Source organism: Rattus norvegicus, chromosome 8, assembly GCF_036323735.1.
Source record: "Rattus norvegicus strain BN/NHsdMcwi chromosome 8, GRCr8, whole genome shotgun sequence".
In the NCBI taxonomy this organism is placed as follows: Eukaryota; Metazoa; Chordata; class Mammalia; order Rodentia; family Muridae; genus Rattus; species Rattus norvegicus.
The window spans coordinates 51,797,430-51,811,539 of NC_086026.1; the positions used below are offsets into that span (position 1 = coordinate 51,797,430).

General features: G+C 46.7%; 1 protein-coding gene across 8 annotated transcripts in view; it reads right to left on the bottom strand.

The window, feature by feature from the left end:
- Positions 1-4,615: 4,615 nt before the first annotated feature.
- Grik4 (glutamate ionotropic receptor kainate type subunit 4) overlaps positions 4,616-14,110 on the bottom strand; it is a 426,707-nt gene continuing 417,212 nt past the window's right edge. For 7 of the 8 annotated variants that reach the window (XM_063264893.1, XM_017595455.3, XM_039080793.2 and 4 more), the window contains 2 exons: positions 8,548-8,666; positions 4,616-5,358 (listed from right to left, as the gene is read on the bottom strand). In XM_063264893.1, coding sequence (XP_063120963.1) covers positions 5,002-5,358; positions 8,548-8,666 — 476 coding nt within the window. In that variant the 3' untranslated portion in view covers positions 4,616-5,001. The remainder of the gene's footprint in view (positions 5,359-8,547; positions 8,667-14,110) is intronic. The other variant, NM_012572.2, reaches the window with a different exon arrangement.

Here is a 14,110-nt window from a genome sequence, read left to right on the forward strand (position 1 = left end):
ACAAACAACTATTTAAACAAAGTCTTTGCCTTCCAGCTTACCAAGTAGGCTAGGCTGTGGTCATCTCCCAAGTGCTGCTAGAGATGCCCAAGATTATTTTTATACACATAAAAGTATGAGTGCTTTGCTTGCACGCCTGTCTGTGCACCACATGTGTGCAGGTACCTGTGCAGGCCAGTGGAGGGCAACGGATCCCTTAGGACTGGAGTTACAGGCGGTTGTGTGGGCTGAGAATCAAGCCCAAATCTTCTGGGACAGCGGAAAGTGCTTTAAACTGCTAAGCAATCTCTCCAGCACCCCAGCTTCGTAATGTGGGTTCTGACCCTCAAACTCAGGTCCTCATGCTGTACCAACTCAGTCATCTCCCCAGTCCCCATCACCTTTTCTCCCAGGTAACTTTTGTCCCCTTGGGGTACTGGACCTCTGGCTTTTGCGTCTTTGGTATTTCCCCCAACCTCACCGAATCTATGGTGTTGTGAATTAAGAACAACTTAACCACTTGCCAATGGGGGATGGGGAGTTTTACCTCATTCTAAGATTCTCCCGTCTCTACTACCCTCTGACTTCTCTGACACAGCCAAGAGACAAAGCTAGATTGGATGTGAGGAATATCAAAGGGTAGGTGAGACCCTTTAGCCTGCCTTCCAGCAGGAGAGGCACGGCTCTTTATATAGTGTGGACCGCACACAGTCCAGCCCCCCCCCCCCTGTCATGTCACCACTCCGGCCACCGTGCCTGTGTACTGATTCCCCTGTGTGGCTCCTTGAATTCCTCACCTAAGGGAACATTTGCATGCACACAGTAAATCTGTACCCACATTAGAGGCCCAGGTTCCTTAGCCCTTTCTTGGGTTCTTTCCTGCCATCCCTGGTCAGAGGCTGTTTCCTCTTCCATAGACTTCCTTCTTTCCTCTCCTAGCACAAATTCTGTGCTCACAGTGATGCCTGGGTTATCTCACCCAGTCTTTGAATTTGAATTTGGAGGCTTCTGTGAAATGGGACTAGTCGTGTTCTGAAAATGATGACAGGGTAGCTCTCCCGCTGTTCTTAAAAGCTAGTGAAGTTGTTGACCACTCAGTTCTAAGACTTGAAGGGCGACCTCCATTCCTCCAGAATTTCCCACTCGATGGGACAGGTCTTTTGGAAGCATGGCGTCATGGAATGGTAATAATGGACGCATGTCGTCCTTAATCTTTGAGGCACCCCCAGCACCCCCAAGTTGCCTGCCCCTGAGGGTGGTCTCAGTTTGGACCTGGTAGGAACTGGCATCTCCCCTGCACTGTGTGTGTGTGTGTGTGTGTGTGTGTGTGTGTGTGTGTGTGTGTAGGGAGTTACCTTTTCTGAAAAGCAGAAGTCTTCAAAGCTGAAAGCTACTTAAGACTTTGTTTTTCTCATGAGCAGGCCTCATAGGAGGCCCCAGCTTTCAGACACATCTTTCTGAAAGCATGTCTTCTGTACATTCTCCAAACAGGCCTCATTGTTATAACCTGAGAGCTGACAGCCAGCCTGGGAATCAGACCTTTCTCATCATTCCCAGACTACTTCGCCTTGCTGTGAACACCAGGGAGATGGGAGGGCCATAGACTGTGCTCTCTCTGTCTCTCTCTCTCTCTGTCTCAGTCTCTCTTTCTCTTTCTCTCTGTCTCAGTCTCTCTGTTTCTCTCTCTCTCTCTCTGTGTATGTGTCTCTCTCTCTCTGTCTCAGTCTCTCTGTCTCTCTCTCTGTCTCAGTCTCTCTCTCTGTCTCAGTCTCTCTCTCTCTCTCTCTCTCTCTCTCTCTCTCTCTCTCCCCCCCCCTCTCTCTTTCCCTCTCCCTCTCTGTGCACCCATAACTCCATCCTGGGCCCTGTATACCAATGGGAAGTCCTCTTTGGAATCCGAAAGAAAATTAAACTCCTTGGAATCTCAAACTAATGAACTTTCACAGAGCCGTCCCAGATGGACCGGCGAGAGTGATATTTCGGTCTCACCTAACCAATAAGAGGGCCGCTTGGCAAGTTCCCAGCATGAATATTCTCATATGAGCATTGGAGTAGAGGGAGCCAAAAGATTTTCCAACCTCTACATGCTCAACTTACACCCCACCTCGGTTCTGAAGTAGAGATCTTGTGACAGTTGGGGCCCTGCAGAGCAATTAAAAGAAATAAAGCAAAGTATTATATTTTAATTGATGTAATCTTTGGGCTCCCAGTGGAATCTGGGGTGATATCTGGCTAGAGTTACCCCCAGGTATCAGTAGATGACTATTCTGCGAAAGTGCATTTAGGAAGACAAAAAACCCCACAAACCTGAACTCCATTAACATGCATATCCGTTTTGAGGGGTGTACGTGTGGAAGGGGGAGTTGGCTCAGGCTCCCAGACCTGAAAATTGAAAGAAACCACCTAGACTTCGCTGAGATCTGAACAAAGGGTGAAGGGGGTGGGAAGTGAAGAGGGAAGGAGAAGAGGAGGAAGGAGGAGGAGGAGGGCATCGAAGAAAGGAGGAGAGAGGCAGCGGTAGGTGCAGGGTAAGATACAAAGTGGGCCCCCAGTTTTATTCTCTTTCGGAGTTTTACACCTGGGCAGTGGGCACAGGCATCACACTTTGCAAACCCAAACACCTCGCACCCATCACCAACGTTTCAGGGTTTGTTTTATTGTAAATATTCCAGTCGAAGAAAGATAAACAGACAAGGAAAAAAAACCTGCTTTATATAGCACACAGAGTCAGATAGAAAACACAGGATGGGAAAGAAGGTCAAAGACCAATGAATCAAACGTGGAGACAAACCAAGGACCAGAAACAGCTGGTGACATTCTCGCAGCAACTGGAGGAAGGCGCGGAGAAGGTCCCCTGGTCCAGGAGTTGAGGAAAGCTGTCTGGTGCCGTCAGTGTCCTCGTTACTCCACGCAGAGAAGGAAACTGACGTCACAAACAATGTGTGGGAACATTCACTTCACTAATCCATTAAAAAAGTTTCTATTGATCGAGATATCCCACTCATAAAAACAAGTTTAGAAAACAAGCCTTCCTGTCCAAGATGTAATCTGGCAGGAGGGGGTCCCGGAGTCAGAAGCATGAGAAAGGGCTGTGACACCACGGGGTGGGGATGGGGGAGGGGGATTGCTGGCAGTCCGTCTACAAGTGTCCTTCCCACCAAATCTGTACTCCTCCACAAGGACTGGCAAAAAACAAAACAAAACAAAACAAAACAAAAAACAAAACAAAAAAACAAACAAAAAGAAAAAGAAAACGTTAAGGGTCCCACATAGCTTGCTGCCACTGGACAGTTAAAGAGAAAAATGAAGAAGGATTTGGAGTTACCAGCAAGGGGTCAGTTTAGAACAAGCAGGGCATCTCTTACCTGAATCGAGATGAATCAGGGTTGCAACTTAGCCCCAGGGTGGCAGCTAACAGTAGCCACGTGAAATGTTCAAGGTGGTGGTGCAGGAGGTGGGAGTTGGTGGCAGCTGTTCCTCCCCCCCCCCACCCTGTCAGAATTTTCTAAGTTACAACCAGAAATTGCATAGTATTTGTTTTCCCATCCAAAAACGACGACTCTTCATGGAATTGTGGAGCGGTGAGACCAAACAAAAGCCAAGTAGCTCCTCCGGAGCCCTGGCGCTCCCATTAGGAGACCCTTCCCATCAGACCTTGCAAACCTCCTTCAGGCAGAGGGGTCCCGGACACTTAGGAAAGTATTGCTGACTCCTGGTCAGACACCTCTTCCCCAGTCATGTAAGTAAAGCTCTACCTATGCTGAGATCTGAACTTATGGTTCCAGTCCCTAGTTCCTCATCCAGGATGAGCTAGAAGACTCCATTCCCTCCCAGAACTAGGCACATTGTTGGCTACTTAAGGTCTTTCTGTTTCATAAACACATGCACATGTGCTTGGGTACAGATGCATATGGGAACATCATGAACACACACACACACACACACACACACACACACACACGCACACGCACACATGCACACACAGTTGCACCCAGAATTAGTGTCTAGTACCAAAAAAAAAAAATCACCCAATCTGTAAGAGCCTTGTGCAGTTGAAGAGTCTATCATATGGGTAGGTGGGGTGGCCCTGTCCTCTCTCTTCTCTGAGTAGAACTTTGCAATGGAAGCCAGGACCACAGCGTGGGGGAAAGTCACACACGCATACACACCTCCTTCTCCTTACACAGTACTCAGCATGCTTTACAGATCCTGTCTTCCTTCTGTTTTCAGAGATGAAAATGGAGGGAGAAAAAGAAAAGCCAGATTAACACTTAGAATCCCAGGAATTTCAAGGTATCTCCAGGTAGACTACAGACTGGTTTGTTCAATTTTTTTGTTTGTGTTTGTTTGTTTGTTTGTTGCATTTAAAAAGTTGGTTCGATGGACTTTTATCCAAGGCTCTCTATGCTCAGGGAGACCAGCAAACACCACATGAGGGGGGGGGGCAGAGTCAGCACCTGAAACCCTATGCACCTGCAACTCCAAAACCTAAAATTAAAAGATATAGAGGTGTCAGACTTCCATCCCCAACCCATACTCCTCCCAAAGCACAAAACAAGTGAGCCTTAAAACAGAAACCAGAAAAGACAAGGAAAACAGGAGAGGAAAGAAAAGGACATTAACAAAAATATACAAATTCAGAAAAAAAACTTCCCTGTTGAGTTTAATTTTTTTTTCCTGTAAGAACTAGACCCAGGGTACAATGGCCCCTTCCTAGGGGGTAATCCAACTGATGACACCATCAATTTCTTGGACTGCTCTCTCAGCAGGGCCCCACTACCCAGAATCCATGTTTTTGAATGTGAGGGAAAGACCCTCTGGGAGGAGATGGGTCCTTGTGCCCAAGAGGGACAATGTCTCTGCCACGTGTTTGCAAGTCTCAGATAGGGCGGGATCCGCCCCCTGCTGGGGCATCAGGCTCTCGTCGCTTTGTAAAGTCACTGAATCTTCAATCCGGAGAGAAGGAGGTTGTAACATTAGCCCTCCCGCCTCCCCGCCTGGCTCCACGGTCCTTCGCCGCCACTACTCAGGCTCGCTGCTGTTGGTGGTCTTGTCCCACTCCAGGCTCTCCTCGCTGCGCGCTGGCGACGGTCGAGCCCGCAGGCCCTGGAAGCGCCGGCACTCCGGGCACACGCGGATGTGCGTGCAGCCTCGGGCCACCAGGGCGGCCTCCTGAGCCAGTCTCTGCGCCAGTTGGTCCGGCTCCCCGGCGCCACATAGCTTGCCATTGCTGAGCGTCGCTGTACCCCTGGGCCGGCGCTCCTCCAGGACCGGGGGCTGGGGTGGCAGGCCTCCAGAGCGCCGCCTCCGGGGATGGATATTGTCCTGGCACAGGATGATGCTGCGCAGCTCAGTCATCATCTCCTGACACACAGACACCTGGGGGAGACAGCAGAGTCACAGATAGCCACTCAGAGCTGTCCTCATGAGCCTCCTTCGGCACGGGATGATGGGACAGCCTCTCATCTCAGGTTAAAAGGTTAAATGAAGGCTTCATTCCCACTCCTGCTTGAGGCTCAAAAGTCCCCCAGTAGCTTTCATTCAACAGCCCGGCCAGATGATGCCCGATCTCTAACCACCTTCAAAGAACAATCAGTATCTTGGGAAAGTCACGGTGCCATTTTGGCACATTCCCACTAAAACTGCTTCCTCCGATTCTGCTTAGCTTCTACCACTGAGAATTTCATCTGTTGACCTCAGGTAAATTTGGATCTTGAAACCTACTTAAAAACCCTCTCCAACATCAGTCTGCCTGGTATTTGAAAACACCGTCATCTGTTCATGAACACTTTGTCTTTAGTTCAAAGGCTCTTGTGCCTTTTACCCACCATGCCCAATTGAGTTGTCTGAACTGGAAAGGAACATTCTGGAAACAGTTGGGAGGAGACAGCCTCTTATTCTTCCCTATTCTCTCTTTCATCTCCACCAACATGACAGTCCTACCATGCCTAAAGGCCATCACAAGCCCTGACTTCTTTACAACTGTCCTGAATGCAGTTGCCAATGGTTGGAGACGATGCACCCTGAAAACCACCTGCATAAACAGTTGTACATCTGAAGGTCCACCGTGCCCTAATAGAAAATGCTTGACTCCAGCTGTGTCTCAAAATGCAGAATATTCCAGATTTTAGAAAAGGCATTGCACTGTCCCAGTGCTGTATGGGGCTAGGACAAACTCCATATTTGAGCTCATTGCTATTTCTACAGCAAAATGTTTGTGTGTTCACAATGAATGCAACAAAAATTGCACACATTAGTTAGGCTTTGTGGAAGAATTGTCTTTGTATCAAACTTACAAAGGGCTTGGACCAGTCTAGCTTTTGGGGTCTGGTAACCAATGGATAAAGAATTATAAACCTGTGTTACTATTGTTACTATTACTAATATTATAATACTCACTTTGAAGATATATAGGTTGGATCCCAGGAAATATTATATTATATAATATTATATTAGATATATATAATATTATATATATGAAGAACTGAATAATGACTATCCTATTGAGAATTAGAACTTAAACCTGTCTAACCCTGAAACCAAAGCATACTTGGCTGAGTTCTCATCTCTGAGGTCACGGTGGCACTCCTGGAACACGGCGGCAGAAGATGCCTCTTTCTTGTGTTCTATGTATGGGACAAATATTGTACCATAGCCACATAACCAATACAGCCTCCTCTTCATCTTAGCCATCCAAGCGGTCTGAGAGTCGTGGAATTTCCATGTAAGTCCAGATCCTGCCTAAGCTCTATGGAGAAACAGCCCATGTGAAGCAGCTGCATATATCAGCTCGTAGAATGTGGCCGAAAAGCTCTCATCCCTGATTCTAGACCCATCACTGTCACTAATAGAGACTCTTGGCAAAACACTAGGCCCCTGTGCTTCTAATAATTACTATGGCAACAACCCCCTTGCCACCTGCTTAATCCGTCACATGTGACAAGGATGTAACAACGTTCATTTACCGTCTACAGTGGGTCAAACACTGTGGTTTGCCATGGAAATACAGGGATAACGAGCAGCCCTCACATTCAAGTACCCCCCCAGTCTAGAGTGGCTGTGGCATGGCGTGTAAATACTTTATGTCGGGGATATATTCGTGCTGGAGTGGCTGAAGGGTGGTTGGTTCTTCTGGTCCAGAGTAAAAGGCAGGAGAAGAAATGGGGAAGGTCTTATGGGGAATGAAAGACACACCCAATCAGGTTCACATGGAATACGTGCGCATTAGCAGAATTTAAGGAATGGGCAAAGGGAGGGGGGACTTGAATGGGAAGCAGACATACCAGGGGACCCATGAGCTCTGACGTTGAGCAATGAAAAGGGAGGAGAGTCTGGGAAGGGCGTGTCCCCTTTGGTTTGCTCTTTGCTGAAGGGGTCAGACAACAGGGCAAAGACCCTCCATAGCAGGGGTGGACAGAAGCCAGACTAGCATAGGGTCAAGGGCAGAGAGGAAGTGAGTGTCCAAGGAAGTGAGAAGTAATCCTGTTATCAAATGTCCTTAGCTCAGGAGGATGGTGACATTGCTACTCTTTAAAAGGAATAACTAGGGCCCACTTGTGGGGTTTGGAGAGAGGGTCAGCGGTCTTAGAGACGAGGAGTGGTAGGATCAGGTACAGGTACTGCGAGCGTAGCACCCCCAGCTACAGCTGCATCAGCAACTGGCCTGATGCATATTGTTTTTAGGTGAGGGGGATGTACATAGGGGCTGGCTACTCTTCATGTCTTGGGGGAAGTGGGAAGGAAAATCAAGCTCTCTTCAAGCAAAGCAGAGGGCAGAAGAACAAGCTGCACGGAGAGGCAAGAGACTGGCGGGCAGTGAGGCCGAGTCCAAGTCTCCTAGGAGGTGGAGCCCCTAAGCTTCCAGGGTGTTGTCAGTACCGTCAAAGGAGGGAGGTTAAAGAATACCCAGAGCAGAGCTGATGGGCTAATGCATTGTTTTAAAAAGAAGTCTCATAATGCACACATTAAGGATTTGGGCATCTTCTCTAGGGAGGGAGGGAGGAGGAAGGGAGGGAGGGAGGGAGGAAGGGAGGGAGGGAGGGAGGACCCATGGAAGAAAGCATTGATTCTTCTCACACTTTCCACAGATGGGAAGTAGACATTAACCCAGTCTCTAAGCCTCAGCCAGAGAATTAAATTTATTAAAAATCTCTAAGGTAGAAAATGAACCTCTTGGTTCCTCAAGTTGGGATTCCTCTGAGGATTTTTGCACGGACGGTAGAAACACAGTCGAAATGGAAGGTCTGAGGTCATACCTTACATGAGAAACTGTCACATACACACCCCCACGGTACTATACTAAAGCCTGCTGTTCATAAAACATCTTTCCTCAAAATTAACTTGATGGCTCTGTCCAAGGACAATCTGGAGCCCTTTCTGTGGTTATGCAATCAACACGTGACAGTGCTATACACAGATCTTTTACTCTGGGGACTGACACTTTTCCCACTGTACCATCCTGTGTACATTCTGGAAGCATTCCACAGGTCCTGTCTGAAATGCTTGCAGGAGCTTGGGTGTTTCACACTGCTGTGGCCGGTGTGCCATTGGAAGTCTTCGGAGGCTTACCTCTGATGCTTCTGAGTGTCTGAGAGTCCATAAAAACTCCAGCATAGCCATAAAAATGGCCACTATTAAGCCACAAATAAGAACCACAAAGATTCCACCAATATTCTCCATTCCCAGGCCTGGAAGAGAGTGACGAGAAGCAGCTGTTACTTTGAGGGAGGGGAAGACACAGCACTGAAATTCAAGATCACCTAAACAACCAGAAGGAGTCTTGGAGATGGTCACACCCACACTCATTCCTGGAAGAGATTTAATTCATCCTTTGAAAGAGAAGCAGGATGGCTGCTGTAAATTGAGGCAGGGAGATCTAGCTGCAAATGGAGGGGGTTTGAGAAACCTCGAAGCAGTACTGGGCTGGGAGCTGGGTATTGTCTTAAGGGAGGGGTATAGGCACAATCTGATTTGGCACCAAAATACCGTAAACTCAGAAACTTCTAGCTGATCTCCTTAACAATGTGTTTTGGGATCTAGGGAGATAAAAAGAATCACGCTCACCAGAGCCAGCCTATTATGGGTTTGTCACCCTTACTCCAACACCCTGAAACCTGAGGCTTTTGAGCATATGCTTAAATAATTTCAGGTTTCACAGAAGTTTAGATGTTAGACTTCCAGGTCAGGGGATGACCAGCCAGTCACTATTCCAAACCCTGAAATAATTCTAGAGCTGGACATTTGGGAGATGTGACTAAATTGATATTAAACTTAATTGGAAAGTAAGACTTTTTTTTAAACCACCACTGGACCAGTGCACCGCAAACTTGGCTGCTATCACACACTCCTGGATAACTTGAAATAGAGATCTCTAGCCCTTCCCCAAGATCTACTGAATCAGTACCTCCTCAGCAGATGGGTTCTGTATTTTAGTCACCATTTCTTACATCTATTTGTGCCTCAGTGTGTGCACTTACATGCTCACACTCACACACACTCACGCATAGGTGCCACATGTTGTCAGAGGACAACCTTCAGGAATAGGCCCCCTTCCTCTTACTCTGTAGGCTCTGGGGATCAAATGCAGGTCATCAGGTGTGACAATGGTCACCTTCACCCACTGAGCCATCTCACTGGCTCCAGAATTCTGTATTTGAAATAAGCTTTTCAGGTGACTTTCCCCTGGGTAGGCCTACAACTAGTTTCAAATTGTTATTTCTGGGAGTGTGGTGGTTTGAATGGGCTTGGCCCTATTAGGGTAAGTGGCACTATAAGGAGGTTGGAACTGGTGTGGCCTGGTTGGAGGAAGTGTATTACTGTGTAGGTGGGCTTTGAGGTCTCCTAGTGCCCAAGCTCCCCACTGTAAGGAAGATTATCTCTGCCTGGTTGCCTTTGGATCGAGGTATAGAACTCTTGGCTCCCCCAGCACCAAGTCTGCCTGTATGATGCCATGCTTCCCACCATGATGATAATGGACTGAACCTCTGAAACTGTAAGCCAGCCCCAGTTAAATGTTTTCCTTCCTAAGAGTTGCCTTGATCATGGTGTCTCTTCATAGCAATGAAATCCTAACTAAGACAGGAAACATTTATGCATTTTTAAGTTCTTTAAAGTTGGGCCATAACCTCATAGCTTAGTAAGATATCTAAAGATATCCTGATACATATTTGGTAGAATGATTATGGCCATTTCATTGCAGCTTGGCGAGTTCAGCCACATAACTTGATGCTTTCTTTGGCTGTGGAGAAACTAAACTTCGAGGAGTGTCTGAAACATATGAGATGTTTGATTGAATGGAGGCTACAACAATGGATCAAAAGCCTCTTCTATCTAAGAAATTGGTGACTGGAAGGCTTAAGTCCTATTCTGTTTATAATTATTTCAAGTCTGATCTCTGGTTGTCATGGGGCATGGGGCTGTTCTGTAGTTAGGAGAGGCCAGTTATGCACCACATAAGATGCTCCACAGAAATGAACAGGAATTGGATGCTACCTGGACATTTCAAGATACCTTGGGTTTTTCGTGACAAAGAACCTGATGGGTGTCTGTTCCTCTCTTTTTCTTTTTTTAAACAACCCGGCATACTGGCATTCTCTGCCCAGATGATGGTCTGCTTCCAGTGAACCTGAGGCTTCACACAATCTATACTTTTAGCAGATCATGCACTCTGGTCTGCAGAATCATGTGCTCAGCTTTTCCAAATCTATACCAGTCAACACAGGGGCCTCTGTCCCAATTAATCCAAGGCAGAGATCTTAAAAATGGGGGAGGAAACTAGCTTGGGTTCATTTAAATACCAACCTCTCTCACGTGGGCCACTGGGGACAAAAGCCATTTGAGTATAGAAATATTAGGATCCATGTGGATTGGGGGATGAGACATAAGGGGTCTCTTAAGAAAGAAAGAGTATACCCAAGGGTCTGGTTGGGGTTTGAAGGCTGGTGCTCCAGCCCATGGATAAGAGATGGTGAGGAGGTTGTAGGGGCAGTATTACATCCCATGGCCTCTCAAAGCACTAGCTTCTCCAGCCAGTCCAGTCAAGAAAGATGCCTTTGATGATGATAAGGATGGCCTTCTGCCCAGGTAAAAGGAGTCCTTGGGTCATGTTGGGACACTTCAAGATAACCCCATCACTTGAAGATAGAACTACCCAAAATGGAGAAGAAGACTAGGACCTCTTTCCCCTCCTGTTTCTGGGAGGGTGTTGCTTCTCCTCTCTGGGCCTGTCACCTGTGCCCAGCCTGAATCCCCCACTTCCCCAGAAGTTATCTCCTGAACCTCCCCATCTTCCCCTCTTCACTGGCTCTCTACAGTTCATGTCTTTCCCTTCTCAGACTCTTGACTGCTCCAATTCCTTTGACCAGAGCTGTCAACATCAGCATCATTTTAAGACACTCTAAAACACATACACTCTAGAACACATCTCATAAAAGCAGGTAGAAGTAAAATGCACCCAACATCTTACAACCAAATGCATTTAAAAGTTTTTTTGCTTCTGGTTTTACAGAGCAGAAAGAAATAGTTAATTGACAATTGGCTGTGATTTCTCAGCCTTCACTGCATAGAAGGGAGTGTTTGTAAAATGAGAAAATCTAACCCCAAAATTGTGTCTAAATGAGATGCAGTTTTATGAATATTAAATTTAAAAATTAATGAAGTTGGAACAATGTTCCATTTTGGAGATATTTAATTAAACATGTCTTAATTTAATTTTGCAAGTTTTCTTTGTGCATTGGGAAGCCAATATTTTTCTTTGCAGACCTTAAACATAATTTTGAACACCTGAGAAGCTTTTAGGCCCTGAAGGAGAAAATGAATTGACTGATCAGGATTTCCTTCTGCGAGTCCTAGTTAGCCCTCATATGCTGCCACCACATGCTGCCCTTGCATTTGATAGTGGCTTGCTCCTCTGATATCACTGCCTACATTTTGCTTTTCAGCTCAGGGACATTTCCCAGCCTTGATCTTACACAGTCTCTCTTAGCACTGGATGCTGTCAATCACACTCCCCTGCTTGGCTCTTTATAAAACCACTGCTTGATGCCCTTTTCCAACCTCACCGGTCACCCAGGCTTGCTCTCGGTCTCTTGCCTCTCCTCCAGGCACTGGCTATTACCAAGTCCTGCTGGCTTTATCTTGTTCTCCTCCTCCTCCTCTCTATCCATCCCATCACCTTCCTGCTTCAAGTCTTACCCAACGCTTGCCTGGACTACTGTATCAACTTCAAAATGACATCTGCATGTAGTCATTTTCTGTTCAACTCCACCCTCCATAAAACTGATCTTTTCAAAATGTAAAACCTGTGACATCATCGCTAGCGACACCGAAGTGTTTGCATTTCCCAGCATGATCTGGTGCTCCTGTCTGAGCACTTTGACTCCTTTCAAGCACTTCTGTGGCTTTGGGTCTGAAATATTATCCACAGGCCCAGGCATTTGAGCTCTTGGTCTCCAGCTGGTGGCATCACGAGCAGGCTAGGCCCCCTCTGTGTTCTGAGTAACCTCTTGATGCTTCCAGGTTGGCCACCATGTGAGTGTTTGTCTCTTCGAAGGGCTTAAAGCAGCCATTCTGAACCTGTGAGTCATGACCCCATTGACAAACCTCTGTCTCCAAAAAAATATTGACATTACAATTCATAACAGAAGCAAAATTACAGTTATGAAGTAGCAATGGAAATAATTTCATGGTTGGGGAGGTCACCACAGCATGAGGAACTGTATTAGAGGGTTACAGCATTAGGACGTCTGAGAATGGCTGTTTTAAAGCTTCAGTGGATTGAACTGTTCCTTTGCCTTCCCTCCACAGGGAGTTGAAATTTCTTGAAACCTGAAAATCAAATTAAAATCCTCCTCCCCACAGATGTGTCTGTCAGGTTATCTGCTAATAGATGGTGCAAAAATAACTCGTCCAGGGTTTTTACTAACATACACACACACACACACACACACACACACACACACACACACACATACACACACACACACACACCTGGCTAACCTCATCCATTATCACTGAACTCAGGGCCACCTTATCTCTGTGGCTTATCTGATCACACACAACTCTGTCAGCTCTGCTGCTTCTGTGCCTCACTAATAACACATTATGTATCGTTCTAATTGTGTGAATACAACAATCGTGCTAGGTATGTTTATGAATCTAGATTTCCCATTAGACTAAATTCGCTGGGAAGAAGACTTTTGTAACTCTCTGCCCCACAACTATAGGATATGACCTATAGCAGGTGCTCCAGACAAAAAATAAGGGGGGACTGGAGAGGTGGCTGAGCAGTTAAAGCTCTTGCTGTGCCAGCAGGAAGGCCTGAGTCCAAGACCAAGAATCCTACATCATTGCCTATGAGTGTGTTCCCTTGCCTGTAATTCCAGCCTTGGAAAGAGGAAGCCACATAGGCAGAACTGCAGTATCGGTAAGCTTTGGGTTTGATTGAGAGATATAACCTTAAGAAGAAAAGGTAGAAAATGATCAAGGAAGATTCTAGATCAGTCATGGGGACTCTACATACACAAACATGCAGGCACTGATGCCCCAGTACTCATGAGAACACATGAACACACACACACACACACACACACACCCCACATATACCTACATACAAAACGAAGGAAAATAAAAGATCAGAAGGAAAGAGACCCAGAGGAAGAGGCCTACAGTATACAAAACTCTGGATCTGCATTGTGACCTCATCAAACGCTGTGTATGGTGACAATAAACGGCGGCAACTTTCAGGGAAGGCTCCAGTGGGATGGTCCAGACCTTCCAAAGGTGGCAGAACACTGGCATGGCTAAGCCGTGGCACAGATCCCCATGTTAGATCAGTGGGGGAGGGGAAGAAAGGAACATGTGATCTGTGCTTGGGTGGCTGACTCTGATTTGATCTAGACACTTTCGGAAGGAGCTGAGGCTTTAATATGATGCTGGTAGAGGCCAGGAGCCACCAAACGGCCCAGTCTTTCTTTCCCAGCTTCTCGACTTTCACAGACAACCTGTTAATCATCGGTGTTGGCTCCAGCATGCCAACTCCTGGCTGAGTGGCCTCTTCTTCCTCATCAGAGTCAGGCTTGTGTACCAGCCATGCCTTTAGGAAGTTACTGGAAAGTAGAAGCAAGAATAGATT